The sequence below is a fragment of the Apteryx rowi genome, unplaced genomic scaffold (genome assembly GCF_003343035.1).
Source record: "Apteryx rowi isolate R43461 unplaced genomic scaffold, aptRow1 scaffold_111, whole genome shotgun sequence".
In the NCBI taxonomy this organism is placed as follows: Eukaryota; Metazoa; Chordata; class Aves; order Apterygiformes; family Apterygidae; genus Apteryx; species Apteryx rowi.
In genome coordinates this window covers 1,791,924-1,811,305 of record NW_020447320.1, presented here as the reverse complement: position 1 = coordinate 1,811,305, position 19,382 = coordinate 1,791,924, and the positions used below count along the sequence as shown (strand labels likewise).

At 35.4% G+C, this 19,382-nt stretch overlaps 1 protein-coding gene across 2 annotated transcripts in view; it reads right to left on the bottom strand.

Moving 5' to 3' along the window:
* CACNA1D (calcium voltage-gated channel subunit alpha1 D) overlaps nucleotides 1-19,382 on the bottom strand; it is a 211,763-nt gene that overhangs the window by 119,057 nt on the left and 73,324 nt on the right. For both annotated transcript variants that reach the window (XM_026076611.1, XM_026076620.1), the window contains exons 5-8: nucleotides 16,693-16,835; nucleotides 15,124-15,276; nucleotides 14,350-14,546; nucleotides 1,507-1,610 (exon numbers count right to left, since the gene is read on the bottom strand). In XM_026076611.1, coding sequence (XP_025932396.1) covers nucleotides 1,507-1,610; nucleotides 14,350-14,546; nucleotides 15,124-15,276; nucleotides 16,693-16,835 — 597 coding nt within the window. The remainder of the gene's footprint in view (nucleotides 1-1,506; nucleotides 1,611-14,349; nucleotides 14,547-15,123; nucleotides 15,277-16,692; nucleotides 16,836-19,382) is intronic.

The window sequence follows — 19,382 nt, the reverse complement described above, 5'->3', positions numbered from 1 at the left end:
CTTTGCAACAATTTGCATGTTTGTCCCTGAATAAAACAAAGCTAATATGACTGTATAAATAGGCCTTTATAGGGTGGGTATTGGTTTCAGAAGGAAGAGATTAAATCCATGAATCAGCAGTGTGTTCTTAGTGCTCTCTCACTTTGCTTTTAAACATCCTGTTTGTAAAGTAATTCTGACAGTAAAGTAACCAAGGACCATGTTTTCCCTAGTTTCCTATGTATAACAATAATCTATCAAAGATAAATGACTTGTGATTTTAAAAAACACATTATAAAACCACTTATTAGATAAAAATGCCCTTGTAATATAGTTCTCTTATCAGCACTCGGAAATTTTGTTTCCGATTGCCTGATTCCTAGGAATAGAATAAGGCATTATAATACCTTTCAGATCTAATCCAAGACAGGGCAGAGCCGTGAGCAGTGCTGTGCGCACAATCAGCAGTCTGATGACACCATCAGCTGTACGGCTGCTTTCACTGCAAGCAAGAGAGGTTCTTCTGCTGGCTGCAAAGATGGGCACAGCTAGTCTAAGGTTGCCACAGCAATGTCCAATGTTGCGTAACTCACAGCTAATACATAAGACTATAATGCACATCATTTCCGTTAAGGACTCAAATGCTTGCAGGATCTTTTCTTTATTTATCAGAAAATATCTTCACCACAAACTGGAGTTTTCCAAGCTAAGGACCCCAAGTGGACTGGAAACCAGGAAATGGCAAAGGAAATGGTCATGACCTCAGAAAGGGGAGTATGTAAAAAGAAAAGCTTGCAAATTATTGCCATAAATTATAGTTCTAAACTGCATTATACAACTACAGCTGACATAATTTCAGTTCTTGGCCAGAGTCTGGAGTACACAAACCAACAAACTGCCATGACAACCTCTGCCGCTGAAAAATGTATTACACTGTTACTTGATTATTGATAAATATATCAGCTTGCTGGTGCAAGTTGTGCTAGCTCCCATTTCAATCAATGGGAGCTAACAGCACACAGCTCAGCAGGACAGGAAGCACTACATATTTAGTATCACGGTAACCCAGTCACACTCTTTCTGTAAGACAGGTCTTGAAACACTCATTAAAAATATTTTGATACATGACTGGTAAATACAAATAACACTTTGCTTAGTTTATGTACATTTGAACAAAAGCGCAAGTTGGGCTTTCCGAAAAGGACGCTCAGCTATAACTAAAGTGGGGAAATGTTTGTACAGGTGCCATCCATCTCATTGCGCGCATTATGTTTCTCCCTGCTGGAATATTATACAATGAGAAGATTAGTGCCTCATTTAATGAGTATTTTTTGGCAAGCATGGTGAACGTGATGTCAGACAGATACAGGCACTAGGATCACACAGTTCAGTCAAAAGAGCACACATTGGTAAGATGACATAAGAATCTCAAGTGCATGCAAAAAGCCATCACTGAGAAGCTTGAGTAAATGCAGAGGCCGTCTTACAAGTAGCAGTAGCATACACAATGTTAACTCAACTGCTTACCCACTAAGTACACCAAGAACCAGGTTAAGTACGAAAAATGAGCCAAGGATGATAAGACTAACAAAATAGATCCATGGCCATTCACATCCTATTGCATCATTTACCTGTAAAATGTAAGGAAATAAGTTATGATTCAGTCATTCATTAAACAGCAGAGTCCTTTTTGCAGCTGCCAGATCACGTAGGTTTTAACATCAAAACTTTTGGCTTACTTCATTCTTAAAATCAATGAATTTTCATTTCATTTCTTTACTTACCCAGACTAAACTGCAGGTGTGATGCCTTATAACAGAAGATATGAATTAAAATAACATATTTAAGTACGTACAGCAGGATTATTTGTCCTTTTATAATTCTGCCACAAGCATGGACATGAAGAATATATACTGGTATGTTTAAACTCTGGATTTAGGTATCTGTATGTTATTTTTATGAAAGCTACAGAAAACCATTTCTGTTCTAACTACAGGAGGAAGAAAAAGAATTTTATTAAGAAATGTCATCACAACTGAAGTCTCACCTGTATAAGATAACCTGTGTGTTCATGGCAACTGAATTCAGGACTCTGCCTTCATGATGAAAAAGGTGTATGCTTACCCGCTCAATACACCAAGAACAAGATTTAGTACGAAAAATGACCCAAAGATGACGAGACTGACAAAATACACCCATGGCAATTCAAATCCCATAGCATCATTCATCTGCAAGAAATAAGATGATCTTATAGAGTAGATCACTATAGTAATAGCAATGAAGAGTCAGAGAAAAAGAATTTAATCATTCAGGTGAGATAGTTTTCTATGCATTCCTTCAATATGCATCAAAGAAGAACAATATAAGAAAAGTCACTGACCACATTCACTTTGCGTTTCTAATACATGCTCTAAAAGAAAAAACTGAGTGAACCTAGCGTTCAGATTAAAAATACGTAGTCAAACATAAATGGAGCACAGCAACAATTTTGCTCTTTAACTCCTAGTACAAGAACTGAATTTGAAATTTAGCTTGTTAATTAAGTAAAATGATGCTTACAAAGTATATTGAAATATCAGGATTTTTAGTTCATATACATCTTAGCTATATGAATGATCCTTTGAGAAAAGTGACAGAAACATACATCTCAACAGTACAAGTAATATTTTTTCTGTAACAAAAACTTCAATAAATTTTTCCTGAGATACCAAATTTGGGTGCAGTCAGATATTTTAAATTAATTGAAAAAGAAATAAATGAGAATGCATTTGTGTAAAAACATGAACACAGTTTTATGAAAATGAAAAACTGAAATCAATTTTTAGAAATACAGTGGAAACATGGAAATATTCCAGAAATATTTCTGAACCAAAATTATACCAAGATCAAGTTTAAATGAAGTTGTCACTGACATATTTTACATACGGTTAAAATAAGTGAACTTTAAGTGTACTATTTATAAGCTCACACAACTTTTTCCTATAATGACATTTTCCACTGACAGTTTTTAGCAAGCTCATTACACCTATCAGGAGATGGATTCAAGAAACATATACATGGAAATCTAAAAAGCCCTATTCAGAAAAAAAAAGATATTTTGAAACACAGGAAATGGTTTGCGTGGGAAGCATTTAGGTGCAAAAAGACATTTCAGTAAGTTATAATGTCACTTCTGACTTGGAACTTCTTGGACATTTCTCTTATGAGAGAGGAATTATTTTGGCTTTTCTGATTATACTGGCAAGTTGGCATTAGGTTCTTTTAAAGTTGTTTTTTATCCAGGAAAATTCAGCAGACTTAAAAATATTGTGAGGATTATTGACTGATATATTATTGTAGAACAATGTTTGGGCAAACTTTTTTCTCTTCTGTGAACGTTGCTGTGTGTCTGTATGTTGTATCTGAAATTTGCAATTATGCCTTGAGTTTTGTTGACACTCAAGTCGAGTTTGACTCCAGTCCTTAACATCTCTGTTAGAACACAGAGTCCCACTTTAAACATGGGAGCAAAAGTTTGATAAACAATACTTTTTTTTTTAAATATCTTTTTAAAATGCATCTTAGCCTCTAGTTCTGCAAGGTGGTACTATACACAGTTAGATGTAAGCGCACGCATTAAGTCTTTGCAGGTTAAGGCCCATAGGTACTTTCCTTCAATGGTGAGCTGCAATGACACCATTTTATACTAATTAAAGAAAACTGAAGTTTTCAAGCAACTAAAGATTGTTACACACCTCCTTCATGTGTCTTTTAAAATAATCCCTCTATATATCATCTATTACAATGTTTTAGTAATTTAACTGAGGCATTGAAAAGTAATTTACAGTTTTTATTAGACTTGCTAGAAAAAGACAGAAAACTAAAAATATGTATTTGATTTGGATTTTTTTCCCCCTCTTAATTCCAGTAAAATTGTATTCTGGAGAAATTAAAGTGGAAAAGGGCTACAGCCACTCAGAAGGGCAAGGATCATTGCCTTCAATTTGAAAGAACTTCAAATCTCCACAATCCAACCCTGCAACAGAATGTTCATGTGAAAAATAAGGTCTTTCTTAATGCTGCCATTACATTACCTTCGTAACTTAGTAACTACCTTTACTTAAGCTCAGTTTCCTGTGCAATAATTTTAGCGATATTTAGCATGTCAGGTGCCTATGCCAAGGAGAGAGAATTATTTCTTTTTATCATCCATTTTCCTGATCTAAATCATCTTGAAAAAACCTGAAAGATGAATCATGGAAACTTCACTTTGAGGGGAAAAAAAAAAGTTTTGAGAAAAAAGAGCTCTAAGAATTATTGCAACCCAACTTGATACATAGTGCAAAATATATGGAAAAAAAAAAAAACTTTTATGCAGTTTGATTTTTTAACTCCTTATTATAGGGCTAATCTAACTAGGACTAATGCTCTGCGATGTGAAAATTAGAAACTGCAGCTAACCAGTGCTAGAAGAATTGTTTTGGTTTTGGCAGATGATGAACCAATTCAAAAGAACTGCTAACTTGGGAACCCTTAATCTAGTAGAACATCTTGGCAGTAATCTAAGACTGAATTTCTGAAAGCAACAGCCTGAACCTGCTTCAGCTCAAGATTTTTACCACTTCAGTCTGTATATTTAAACTCTATTCAAGTAATACATTGTACTTTCTATTCATGAATTAATATTTTTATTACAGTAATACCAGAGAGGTGACAGTATAAAAAGAAGTCTTATCCATTTGGAAAACTTTACTGCTCATTTCAAGGATGCCAAGTGGCATTTTCCATAAATTTCAATTACAGAAACATTAAAGGAGTCAATTTGCCTTCTGACTGAAAATGGAAGCAGAGCTTAGTTAGTATATGAGCACAGAAAAACCTCCATTCTCAGAAATAAGGCATTTTCAGTTGAAAAGATTAACACTAACTTCTCACCTGAAGTGCAGAATAAGGAGTTAAACAGACACAAATTCTAGATCTACAGGAGTTGCAACTAATAAGCATAAAACAATAAAACTCCTTAAATTATGCTACAAACAAAACTAGGAAATCTAAGCGATGTGAGGTCTCAAATCCTCAAACAAAAAGCCTTGCAAAATTCCCACCACCCGTGGCTCATTGATGTACTACATCTCTAACACCTAGCACAAACACATTCCCATGTGCCATCCTTCTTGCCCTTCTCTGTGCCTTTTCCAAATTTACTGTTTCAATTCCAGTTCTAATTAGTTTGTCCATCATGTCATCCAGATAATGGATTAGATGATATGAAAGGCAAAACAACTATTTTTCATATCACTTAATCTTGTTTCACAGTAGTGGCCGGTGCCCCAGTAGGCAGATGTGAACTGATCAGGTAAGCATTTCACAGCATTCATTCTAGCAAGGTGCTACTTCTGGCTACAGCCTAGCATTTTCATTACTTTCATACCGACTTTTAATTACAGTTTTTATATTGTGCATTTAAATGGCTTTGAAAAGAATTCTGAATTGAACTTTGAAGCTCTTTGGGTCCCTTTCACAAGGTACACAGTCACTGACAGCTCTAAAGTCCTTGTAAAAGGACCCATTTGTTGGCAATCCTAGATTTGAAGAAAAATTACTCTGGGCAAATAAAAGTGGTAGAGAAAAAATAATCTCCTTTGCGTATTTGTCACTATATTTACAGGCATATATTTGAGTGTATTTCTGTAGTCTGGAAAAGTTATCTTGAGTTGATTGGCCAAATTTGGTACAATCTGAGTCTGTCTTATCTGGAATTTGGGGTGAATTATCTTGCTAGTTGTGCTGCAGTTGGAGTGAACTGTCCTACAATGCAGCAGAGATGATCGGAGATCAAGAGTCTGAAGTGAAAGAGAGAGCAAGCGAAATTTATAGCACATAGTTGCTAGTATTACACAGAAGCAGATTTAATTATTATAAAAATCTCATTTATCCTTACTGTGAGTACAATTCCCATGCATGATTGCATGAGAATTGCAATGCAGATCAGGGCTTTACTTTGCCAGACATCTGGTACTGGTTTACTGAAACTTGTTGCAAACTCTTTGAATGTATTGACTAATCTAATCCCTAGCTCAGGACAAGGATAAAGTAATGCAATAACACCTCTAATTCTGCATTTGTACTACTACATATATAAAGCAGTAATGCATAAATGCATTACACATTTTTGATTATTTTCTACAATTTCTCAAGTTCACTTAACTTCTTAAGTTTTTACTTTCCTTAGTTTTCAATTTTACCTTCTTCCTTTTATAACATTTTAATGGACACAATTGGTGGGTTTATTTATCTTTACCTAGAACATCTCTGGTAAACTCTTAAAATGATTAAGAATTACAAACTGTCTCTTGAAGGGTGTAAATTCCTTCAGAAGTCAGTGTTTTGTGAAATGGGAGTGATCCTGCTTTTTTTTTCTTTTTTTTAAAAAAGCGTGCACTGTAGGTTCACAAACCCATAGATCACACAGACTAGCCATTCTATTCATTTTAGAGCATACCAGACAGCTTTTCAAAGTCTGCTAGCTTCAAAGGTTGTGTCCCGATATATTCTTGGCTGAAGTGGAGTTAACTTAAAGCTGGCTTAAAAGGGGCTGTGCTTGAAGCATAGCAGCCTCCAGACTGGCTTGTAAAAACACATACTTTTATCTTCAATCTTCTCTGGGTTCTGGGTTACAGCATAAATTCCCCAGCTTTCTCCTCGTTGGCCAGACTCATCTTTATTATTCTGCTCACGTAGAAACATGCCGAGATGTGTACTGGTGGGATGTAAACTCTTGGACCACTGCTCTGTTAAGCATTTCAGTTCATCAGCAATTAGTAAATCAAAATTCTATGGCTGGGGCATTAAGGTTGGCTAAAGAGAAATATAGCCCCTGGGGAAGTGAAAAATTTTTACAATAACTGCAGACCCTCATAATTAGTCAGCTCTAAACTTGGCCCCCATCCTCAGTACATACACTTTACATAGGTGACTCCTTCAAGTTAAATTTAATCTTCTAAGAAATGGTTTCAGTTTTATTATTTTGCTTTTATCTATCCAAAGAGATGTTTCTGCCTTCCGTCATTTTTAACTACTGTTAGCTACTACAGCAAATAACTTAGTCCCTTAATAACCATTTAATTCTTCAAAGCTAATCACTTAGAATTATGGTTTTCTCTAATATTGATTAGAAATAAGTTTAGACAAAGGCCTTATTTTTTCATTCAGATGCATTTTTTAGCACCTAATGCTATTTTAGTTAATTAATGTAGGTGTCATTTAAGCATTTAGTTTACTGTCTTTGGCTAGGAAAAAAAAATTCAAACAATTTCTCCAAGGAAGGCCTAGATATCAAACATGATTGTTCAATAAGAAATTATTTTCTCATTTCCAGACAGCTAGCCCAGGTTGGATCATTCTGGCATCAGCCACCATTGGTGGCAGAACAGACGTACGCTACCGCAATGAAATGCAGAGCATTGCCTCTGCAACACAGTAACCACCCAGAGATGTTTCCCTACTGAATTGTTTGAAGTAAAGCTATTACTCTACCAGGTATAACAAATCTGAAGTGCATGATTCCTTCATTGATTGCAGCATGTTAATTTGTGATTAACACAATTCACTAGCATTTCCACCTATTTACCTGTTCCACATAGGAAACAAAACCCTCATACTGATTTGGTTTGCAAAATTTCAGGGCTCAAAAAAAAAACTTTCTAATTACTGAACCAAATGAACTAGTATGATAAACAGTGTGTTGATTTTCTAATATTTAGTAATAATGTATTAAAGTGCAGAGCAATAGTATCTGCTTTTGTGGTACATACAAAGTATCTTTTTTCTTTTTAAATCTATTATGCCAGATAATTCCATATGACATTATGTAACAGTTGCATGCAGTTAATATTTCCAGTTTATTTAGGTACAAGAAAAATGCAAGCATAATATTGAGAATTATTTGGATTGATGGTGTGTAACTGTCACCTTAAATCAGGTAAAGGATGTGCAAACAAAAATCCAATAGCCAGGTTAGATCTCAATTTTATTAGATAAACAGTGTTATACTGGGACATCCTGGGAATTAGGATGATTCTAACGGCATTATTTGCTTTTTGTGGAAAAGTTTTTAGAGGAAAGTATAGGTATTAAACTGGTGGAGTTCTCAGCAGCTACCTAAAGTCTAGCCTACTTCTAATCCTGTTTTTGTCCGTTTTATTTAAATTTTCTGGGGGAAATAATATGTTCTCTTGAGTATTTGCAATGATCTGTGACAAGGAATTAGTTCCATGCTTTGAATGCAGTACAGGTCAGCAGTCAGCTAGAACTGGGATACTCGATATCTTGTCAAAGTAAATCAGGTTCAATCCATGGAAGAGATATTTTCCCTTTGAGGTAGTTTAAAATCCTCTCAGGTAGGCTCTTTGTGCTAAGCCACTTGTTTTAAAAAATTACATTACATGATCATCCCTTGTCACGTTAATTCAAACTTTTTAATATGTCTAGTCCCTGGCTTGGCAGTGCTCTCTGCAGGTCCTTTTCTCTCTGTCTGTAGTTTCTAATTTATTGGTAAACTACGTATTGTCTCTTTACAATCTAAACTTTGTTGATTCTGAGCTTTTTATATCTAAATTAAAAAAAAAAAGCTTAGTCCAAATCATTACCTAGAAGGTGGAGGGGTTTTAGCTACATTTTTACAAGAAATTTAATTAAAGTGATTAACACTCAAAATTCAAACAATCCTGTCTGCAAATTCATGGCTCTTAAGTGTGATTTATGCAATATATTGTCATCCAAAACTTCTACCACTCTTTCTCCAGCTGGATATCATGTGTTAAATTTCTGGCTATTTAGTCATCAAAGGCTGGGAGCACAGTGCAGGCAGCACAGCAACGCCTTTGGGGATGAACTGCCTTGTTTCGCTCGAGAGACTCCCTTAGATGACCTGTGAGTGATGTTGAATGAGACCAAGAGAACAGTTTAAAGCTATTCTCAGTATATAAAAGGCAAATAAAGGCAGAAATCAAGATTTTGCAAGATTTTCCTAGCATATCCCCTCAAAAATTTTAATGTTGTTTCCTGAACATTCGCAGCTAACGTACACAAGGGCAAAAAGCTGTCAAGCATCCTTTGACTTCTCTCGGAATACAAGCTGAAATTCTGAAATGCTGACAAGTATTGTTTGGATTCAATAAAAAGCCTTCCCGTCCTGCAGCTATAAAGTGACTAATATCACTTAACTCAACCTATTTCTAGTTGTTTCCCAATTTTTACTAGATCATTCAGTTCAAGGTTTTAGGATCTTAGTGCTTATTAGACTGTTAGTTACATTTTTTGAAAGAATTTTTTTTTTTAAAAGAGATTCCTGCTCAGCAACTGATGACAGTTTTGATAATGCTTCAAATGCTGTCCACAAATTTTATTTATGGGCTGACAGTACACTTTATGTCAGAGCCAGATATATTTCTTAAATACAATCAAATATTTTGCAAAAATCTTGGTTGTTCTTCCAAATGTATTATATCCCCTTATAACTCCTTTTGGTAGGCTGTCCTCCAAGATGCTTAAACACAGAACATTATAAGAAGTGACATGACTAACTGACTGTCTGATTTCCTGAATATCTGATTGACATTCTGAAGAAAAAGAAAAATGCTTTTTTATTATTGTATTTTCTTTTTTACGTATAGGTTTATGTGGGAGTTATAACCATTCTTTCAAATTCTTACCCAGTTAGAAAATAAATATATAATGGTTTTCTTCCTTTTAGCCTACACACAATAAAGAGAGTTGTCTTGTACTACTAGAAAACTAGTGAGAATACCATAGTTCTTGTTCTTTTTTAAGGAAATAAATTAAAAGAAGCATTGATAGAGTTTTTCTATCTTAAGATACTTATGTTTTTCACAGCAACATTAAGGCAATGTCTGTTTAGACACCTGCATATTAGAGATATGCAAAAGTGCAATGCAGTCTAAACAGATTGCATCACAGAAATGATTGCTTTTATTTAAATGTTCTAAATTGCCACAAGGAATATATTGGGGCATGCAAAGCTTAAATTCTGAGGTAATAAACAGTTTTTTTAAGCGCATATGTTTTTGTTACAAAAGCAGAGGATTTTTGAAGGGAGTGTTTTTTGATGATGACATATTGCCATCAAGCAGTTAGTAAACGACATAGTTTTAGAAAGTTGTCATGTTAAAAAAGGGTATATTGAAAAACACCCAGACACCTCTATGCCTTAAACCTTATAACAGTTTTAGATATATTTTAGATTAGTTAGAAAATTCCATTAAGGAACTGTATACTTCTAACATGCATCCTTGAGATAACATCTTGTTAAAAATATCAGTAATTGTATTAATAGGCAAGAACATATAAGACATCCTGTACCATTATCCAGCAATGCAAGCCGGAGTGCTGCGCAGTCTTTCATCCTAAAAATCTCTAGATCACATCATGAGCTAAAAGCACCATTCAGGTTGAGGGGACTGATGAGCTGTTAGTATTTGAACTAGTAAAGCAACTTCTGCCCATAAGATTGACTTAGTACAAGTCATTAGCCACTAAGATAGCTGCATCATCATTTAATCATCTATGCTAGTGATCCGTCACGCCAAGTAGTTTGACTGTTTCACAGAGGCACTCCTCTCATTCAAGGTACAGTAGTTCATGTGTAGATAACTAATTTCAGTATGGAGAAAACAAAAAGAATTGAATACGATAATTCTGGTATTCATGGAGAAATTGGGGGTTTTACTGGCAAGTACCAGTTACGCGTATTCCTACTTATCAATTGAAAGAGATAAAATACAATGCAGTTTACAAAATATATGCTTGCCACTAGTAAACTATAAATCTGGGTGGTTTAAAGACACAGAAAGAATTCTAGAGCCAGATTTGTAAAGAAAAATGAGCATATGTAAATGCACACTCAGATTTTGTAACTTTTGAGTGCTTGCTAATGTAAATTGAAAATGGGGCAAAGAACACTAAGCTCTCAGCTTTAGAACGTGAGCCAGAGCGTTAAACACTCAGGTACGCGAAAGCTGCCACTTTGCCAACACCAAGGCCGGCGCTGGGTTCCACAGCCAATGGCACAAGCCTTCAGCTGGAGCTACAGAGCAGTCAGATAGGGCTCTGACTGAGAGCACGCACAGTCCTGACATAAATGAAGATGTACAGATGTGCATCCACGAACATATTACATTGTTCAGGAATACATATGCTGCACTGGCTGGTGAGAACAGCAAGGACTCTACCCTCTTATTGCAAGTCTAGCATTCGCCATTAAAAGTCACATTTTTCGTAGATGAAATATATAATACATGCTAGCCAGTGGGTTGCGTATAAATTAGAGAAGAAGTGGCCAGACACTGACACCCTAGAAACAGTCAGACACATGCAAATCAGACACAAATTGGCAAGTAGCAAGATGTCCATTTAAGTCACCAGGATCCGAAGGGTGCCCAGCAGTAGCAGGATCAAGCCCTCAGTCTATATGAGATGTTCATAAGAGAAAAATTACTGAAGCTTGGAGAATTCTGAAGCAGAGTTCACTGTTGTTAACCAGGTGACAACAAGCTGTGCTAGCGAGTGTTATTGGAAGCTGTCATGTTCAGCTGTCATTCTTGCTAACAGAATGCCACATAACATGATGCAAAATATTGCACATATTTCACCCACTCAGCTTACACCTGCTAGCAAGATAAGCCTACATAGCTAATTTTACTGTTCACATAGTGAACAAATGGAAATCAGAATTTCATGCAGTTTCTAATATTTGTGTTTATTTACTTATTGTGTTTATATTTTGTTTAAAACTCATCCAATCTTGGTCTCATCAACAGTTTTCTAACTGGGGGGGGGGAGAAGGAGGGACAAAACCCATACACACACATATAAAAAGGTTTCCTTCGGTTCTTCAGACATTTTTATTAGAGACTGGTATATTCCTAATGTTTTCATGATTAAAACAAAATCTTTTCTATTTACTAGCTAGCAATAGCTAAGCCTACCACAGCTTAAACAAGGGCCAATACATGTGGAATGTTGTTTCTCCTGTCCAATCAAGCGATGTCAGCTTGACAGTGGGCAAATCACTGGGTCTACTGAAAGACCCGAGATCCATAACAATCATATAATGTACGTTAAGACAGATACAAAAGTCAACAGAATATCTGACTTTTATTACATTTCACAAGGTCAATATGTTTCTTTGCTTCTCCAGCTAATAATCACAGTGTCATTGAAACAGAATGAATACTGACATCTGTGTACCTAGAAGTGTCTTTGGGAACTCATTACAGAGAAATATATAAAATAATTCAGGCGTGCAGTTTTTCAGTTTTGAATTTTCTTTTGAAATAGTCTGACCATGACAATTTTCAGAGTAAACTACTTTTTTTGTGTGGTGCTGATGGAGACTGCATCAAGACTTTTAAAACCACATCTAATCAATTAGCTAATTAATTCTTTGGGAAGAAAGCTGTTTACTACTGAGACATTCAGCTTAACTGTTTCTATAATTTTAAACTCTCCTAAAGCTTTTAGATTAATTTTCCTCAAAGATTAAGACTTGGAGCTGGAATTATCATCAAGTACCAAAGTCTGGGCATACATGTGTCTTGAAAATTTTTTAAAATGCTTGTATTTTGTCTAGAGAATCATGGCAATCCTTCCATTTCCTTTCAGAGGGGATGAAAATATAACTGCCATCATCACAAACACAAATCATATAAGGCACAGACTAACCCCACATGCCCATAGTCTCTTAGAAAATTAGGAAGAGTTGGAGAGAGGAAAACCCATAGAAGATAAGTCTACACTATCAGAACCAATAAATTAGCACATGTGTAGTTCCTGTGCTGTTGCTAGACCCTTAGTATTCAAGATTTGCATGCTTATAGCCAACTTTATATCTCTAACAACAGACAGTAGAAGGTAGATTCTTATTTTGTCAAATTTTTTTGTCTTTCAATCCTAAAGGAAAGCCAATTTACCATTTTTATTATTGTGTAACAGTGATCTTATCTTACAAACGTCAGAGTTCTAGTATCACAGATTTTAATCTGTGACTATACACACTGGTGTACTATTTTTTAGCTACAGCATATTTCATCTTGATTTGAAGCAAATGACCATATGAAACATAATTGCTCATTCACTGGATAATACTATATCTTTAACTGCATGCAATACTTCACAGAATATTTGATATTAAGAAATAGCCCCCCCCCTTGGCCACACTGACTTAATCTGTGAGCAACGTATCCTAGAATGTAATTCCGGTAAGGAACATCTTGAGATAGCTCATCCATTTTTAACAGCTTCCTAATAGTGATCCTTATTATTAAGCAATTTTCTTTCATAAAAATTTTCCAATATTCAAACTGTTAGACTTACATTTGCTATAAGGTCCTAATTGCTGCAAAGACTTACTGCTGAGTACTAAGTAGTACAGAATCTTCGCACTGATTTTCAGCAATTACATTAGGGAAATCCAGAGTTTTGGGGTTCAACTTTTGGTTCTGCCATAGACTTCCAGAATGCACTTGGACAAGTCACTCAGGTCAGATATGTAAGTGCTTAAAGATTCACATAAGCACCTAATGCCCTTTGACTGGAATGCAGCTAGGCAAAGAAGTGCCTACCTGCCTTTTTAGGTATGCCTATAAAAATCCGTATGTTCTTCTTCTCCATTTCTCATTTGTAAATGGAGGATGAATTATCTCTGGTTTCCCACTCTGTGTCCAGCTGCCTGTTTATGTTGTAAGATTGTGAAGGTTCCACACCTTGATGCTAAAGCAGCATTTAAAAGTAGAGGCTTACACCAGTAGCACAAGCCTTTGAATATCTTTTGCCAGTTCTATAGAGACAATGTTGGGCTTACAACTCTTCTGAGTTTTGTTGTTTCTGTATGTTTAACAAATATTTTTCAGTCCCCAAGGCAAGCAGTGACAGTTGAGAGCTTGCCTGGGTCTAATTTATGTTAATACTGTGAAATATTTCGCAGAAATATTGCAAAAAGAGAGCTCTTAAGCTTAATCAGGAAAGACATACTTAAGAACTGTAGGCTTGCATGAAAAATGCTAGTCCAAAGGACATAAATATGATATTACATTTATCCAAATGGAATAGGCAAAAAACACAAACAAAACAAAAACAAAAACACAAAAACACATACCAAGTAAGCAATGAATAAATTTGTTTCTAAAGGGCCTTTTTAGCCTGAGGAATCCACTAAGATGCTGTGACTGGAAGAAGAACGCAGCTGGGCTCCTTTACTGCAAAACTCACCAAGATTTCTTTGCTTATGGTGTTAATAAAACAGCTTATTTTTCATCTGAGCATTGAAGCTTGTTTAAGAACAGGCAAAGCTCAATGTTTTAAGAGGTTACTTACCCAGTATAACACATCAGTCCATCCTTCCATGGTTATACACTGGAACACAGTCAGCATTGCAAATGCAAAATTATCAAAGTTGGTTATGCCTCCATTCGGTCCAACCCATCCACCCTTACATTCGGTGCCATTCATGACACACTGACGTCCATTCCCTGAGAATGCACAAGGTGCTGGGTCTTCTTCAACTAGTATATCTGAAAATTGACCAAAAAAATAAAAATACACCACTCAGATCTCAAATTTTTGTGAATTAACTCTCATGCATTAAGAAATACCAGCCATGTTGGAAGTCCAGATACCAACTTTAGAAATACTGAGAGAGGGTGTCCACGGGAGCTTCAGAGCTTTTAGTGTCTCTCACATTTAGGCCCTACAGCCCTAAAATTATTTAATCAAAACTGAACATATAAAAGACTTCAAGTAATTAACCAGTAAAAAGAAACATGTTTACAGTTGTAACAATACAACACATCTCAGAATCTCCTCATGCTGTTTGCTTCCTTTTCATTGCTCTTTCTTCACTTCATTACACTTCAAATTAACATATTCCTTCCTTTCACCAAGGAAACAGTCCTAGACTAATCCCTACATTTAGTCTGCTTCATTATAAACTTAGCTGATAGAAATCTAGCCTTAGCCATCAAATAAGATCTCTCCCTCATGATATTTCACTCCTTTAAAACTCTGAAACCAAATGCTTTCATTGCATCATCATGACTTGAAAGAGAACAGAACTAAGCCTTTAGTGTAGTTAACAGCTTCATGACTTACCTGAATCAATAAGAAAACAAGATTTGTGCATTTTTCCAATAAAAAGTTCCAATCCTATAATAGCATAGATTATGATTACAAACAATACCAAAAGGGCAATATGGAGCAGGGGGACCATGGCTTTTATAATGGAGTTCAAGACAACTTGTAAACCTGAAAGAAAAAAAGATGATACAAGATATGAACCAGACTTCAATGTCTTGCCTTATGTCGATTATGAAATCTTCTGTAATTATACATTATTAGAGATTAGTGATACAGGCATGCAGACTGCCAACAACTTAAAGTTTCTACTGCCCAGAACCACAAAATGTTACTGTAATGTAAAATACTTCATAAGAGTCTAAAGCTTTGTGTCAAAACCTATTTCCTCTGTTAAATAAGGCTTATGCAGAAGATGACAATCCCTGAAGTGTGTCAGAATTTTTTTTTTTTTTTTTTTTTAAAGAAAGAAAGGAAGGGGCTATAGTCAGTGTGTGGCTGTAGGTGATTTTATATGATCTTTAAAAGTCATATGCTACAACTATGACTTTGTGACAAGTCCAGAGAATATGTACACTGAGACAAGTGCAGAATTGTATCGTTGATCTGGAAAGGTAACTAGAATCTTGCTACATGGGAAAATACATTTTTACTCTAAACAAACTTACATTTTGGTTATTTATTCCTCGCATCATTTTCAGAACTACTTTTTCTTGTCTTCTCTCCTTAATCACAGATTTAGTCAATTTTTATTCTTACTAAAGAAGTAGATCCCAGAATAATGAGGTTAACACAGTATCAATGAGAAAAAAAATGGCTCATTTTTATTTCAAAAGATTTCTTTCCTTCCTGGCATATCATGAGAATGCTTCCTTCTTCCCTGCAATTCTTTTACCAAATATACACTATCACAATCATTTCCATGTAACAGACTGATGTAATACGCACAGGGCTAGGATTCTTCTTTCAAAATCTATTGGAAAGAGCTGAGTTGTAGGTCATAAATTCAGCCCAAATAACCTCAGTAATTATTAATGCATGGAAAGAAAATAGAAAGAAATATTAGAAAACTATTGCTTTTTTTAAAATAGTATTGCTCTACTTTTCAAGTTTCCTAATTTATCTGTTAGATCTATTAAGATAAACAGAAGGCATTCGTGTGCATTGGAGGGGGTAGAAAATATGAAATGTGTAATGTGCTTTGGCATATACTTACCAACATATAAACTATTTTAGGACCACCTACACTTTCAGATCTCCAGGATTTTGGAATAAAAAACCCCTGAACTTTATTTTCTGGTGCACTTGCATTTTAACATGTAATTTACTTTTACATAAAGCTTCTAAAAATGAAGTGCATTCCCTTGTCTGCTTACTGAACTGTGTAAGAAGATCATACACTGAATGAATTTACAGTCCCTTGTTTGAGTTGAAAAAGGATATCATTCATCCTGAAACTCACTTCATCTACATAACAAAAATCAACTTTATATTATCGCATTTATGCTAGTGTCTGGAACAAGAAAGTTAAATAATTTAAACAGTTATAGTATGAATTCCAATGGAATTAAATAGAAAAGAGCTTACTGGGCACTCCTGATACAAGCCGGAGAGGTCGCAATACACGAAAGGCTCTTAGGGCTTTGACATCAAAGCCACCAGGTTTGCCACCTGAGTGGCTGCCACCTTCTGTTTCTTTGGTTAATTGTTCCAAAATTACACTAAATAATCTAGAAAGTGAGATGAAGAGAAAGGTCATCACCATGCATTTACCATGCAATCAAAGATATTAGGAAGTTACCTGAACAGCAGATAATCTTAAAAGTTGTTCAGCTGTCCAAATGACACATACTTATGCATTAAATCACGACAGGAAGAGTTATGAAGTGCAGGAGTTTCTAATCCCTCCAGAGAGGGATGATCACACAGTATCCAATAAATTAGTATTCTGCTAGTATACAGTCTCTTCTGTTTTTAAATACATGAAGCTACTTTGCCACATCTCTTTGTTCAAGCATTTTAGCTGTAAGGTTTGGAGAATTAGCCTTCTCTTTAGAACACGAAATAGATAATCACAAGAAACCATCTGTTTTCATTTTTATGGAATATATGAACTCCAAGTGACACTGCTGTTCAATATTCTAAATGCATTCAGCAAAAACTGAATATATTAAAAATAGAGTCCAACATTTAATAAAGTCCAAAAGATTTCTTTCTTACTCATAATAACTTTGAGGGTAAAAATATTCCCTGATGAGTCACTTAATATATTGTATTTCTTGACTGAAGAAATGAGCTAGTCATTCATTAAAAGAGTTCGGGAAGACGAGAGTTATTTTTCTTTCCCACTTCCAACAGCAATTCAAAGTGACCCAAGCAGTTAAAGTTCAAAATAGTCTTAGGGTTTTTTTTGTTTTTTTTTTTTTTGGGGGGGGGGGGGGGAATCTGCATTTCAGGCACGTGGTTTTCTGGACTGCAGTTCTGGATCAGGCAAACCACAGTAAGTACCTCATCCTTTGCAAACAGCCTGTACTTAAAAACTTGCAAAACTGAACTTTTAGTGAAAGGATTATGAAGTCAATAAAGTTTTGATAATTCTACCATGTGTTTTGTACTTGTAAAGGACTCCTGAAACATACAGGTTTTTGGTTTTGTCAAGAGAGATTTTCACAACTCTGGTTATAGAACATCTAACATGACAGAGTTGCTAGAAATCATGCAACATTTCATAGCTTGCCCAAGCTACAGTATTGAAGGCTTTCCTCCTCCCCACTAAGCCATCAATCCGGGTCAGTCAATTCCCATCGACATTCCTTTTCATTCTCCTCCAGAATAAAATGCGGCCACAAAGGAGGAGCATGATACAACTTTTAGAATGAGCACCAAGACAGCAACCTACCTACTATCGTAGCTGGAGAAATCCAGGCATTTAATTCTTCAGGTCCTGATTCAGCAGCTTAATTTAATAGAACCATAATTCTAAAGAAAATGAGCCATCTCAATGAGTTCAGAGTGACTATTCATGCTCTAAAGGCAGACATGATTAAACAGACTTCTGAGTCAAGTCCTGAATTAAGAGAAACCACTTTCAGCCTGTCAGTCCATATATCATTCAGAAAATTAAAGGGCTACAAGTATAGGAAAGTGCTATGAAAGCTTTCTCTTTTAGGTTCTTATTCTTTCACTGGAATCAATGAAAATTATGTGGCAAAGAATGCAGGACCAGGCACGTAGCAGACTGCTCCATAAGTAATTTGTGCTCTGACTGGTTCCAGAAAGAAGTGACAAAGACGAGAAAAAAAACATGACATGCACAGCTCCATCTACAGCTCTGTCATTTTATGCCTACTCTATAAAGCCATTAAAGTATAAAACCACCAAGCTCCTTTATTACTTAAAAGAAAGAAAAAAAATGAGACTTATTCTCCTGTACAGTTTACTAGAGTTTAAATCCCCAACTTGACATTAAAAAAAAAAAGCCTCTGTACATGCCTGCTTTTCCCAGCAGATATATATATATTTTTTGGTATAGTTGAAGATTTATTTATGCTAGTTTCTGCTGAGAAAGCACACAAAGCAAATTTCATCTACTATGTTGAATATAGGACATCATGGCAGCTCTTTTAAAGCTATTAAAGTACATAATGAAATTTCACAATGACACTAGTCAAATAGAACCAGATCCAGAATTGATTTTTTCATTTATAACCCAATGTGGATATGGAATCAGTTTTTCGCTAGGATTTTCCCTAACAGATTAAATAAATGGACCCATGCTTGCTTACTTGCTTATGTATTTTTCTACTACTTATCTTAAAAGATGACAGTACAGTGCAAGAGCAAAAATATTGCTCACAGAATTTCATCAGTGCCTTAAATGTCTTAGGAAGGGATCACCTGTCTTCCAGGTAGGCTGATGACAACCTAGAATAGAATTCATACTCCAAAACTGCTGTTCTTGAGCTAAGATTTAAATCTTATTGGATATATTGGGTATCTGATGAGACACAGTCCATTTTTTTTTCTTATTTTCTATGGATTCAGTGTAAGCATTTGATATAACTAGACTCAGGCTCTAATAATGAGTGTTTCATGAGTTAACAGAAAATTTTTAGTTATCATGTATTTAGGACAGAGCCAAAAATAGCAGTCACGTTAATTAGACTGCTCCAGGGTTACTGTAACTCCATGGTCACTTGACAAAAAGGAAGAGGTCTATTCAAGTGACAGCCTGGCAAGAGAAAAGAGCTTTTATGTATGATATTCTCCACACCTAC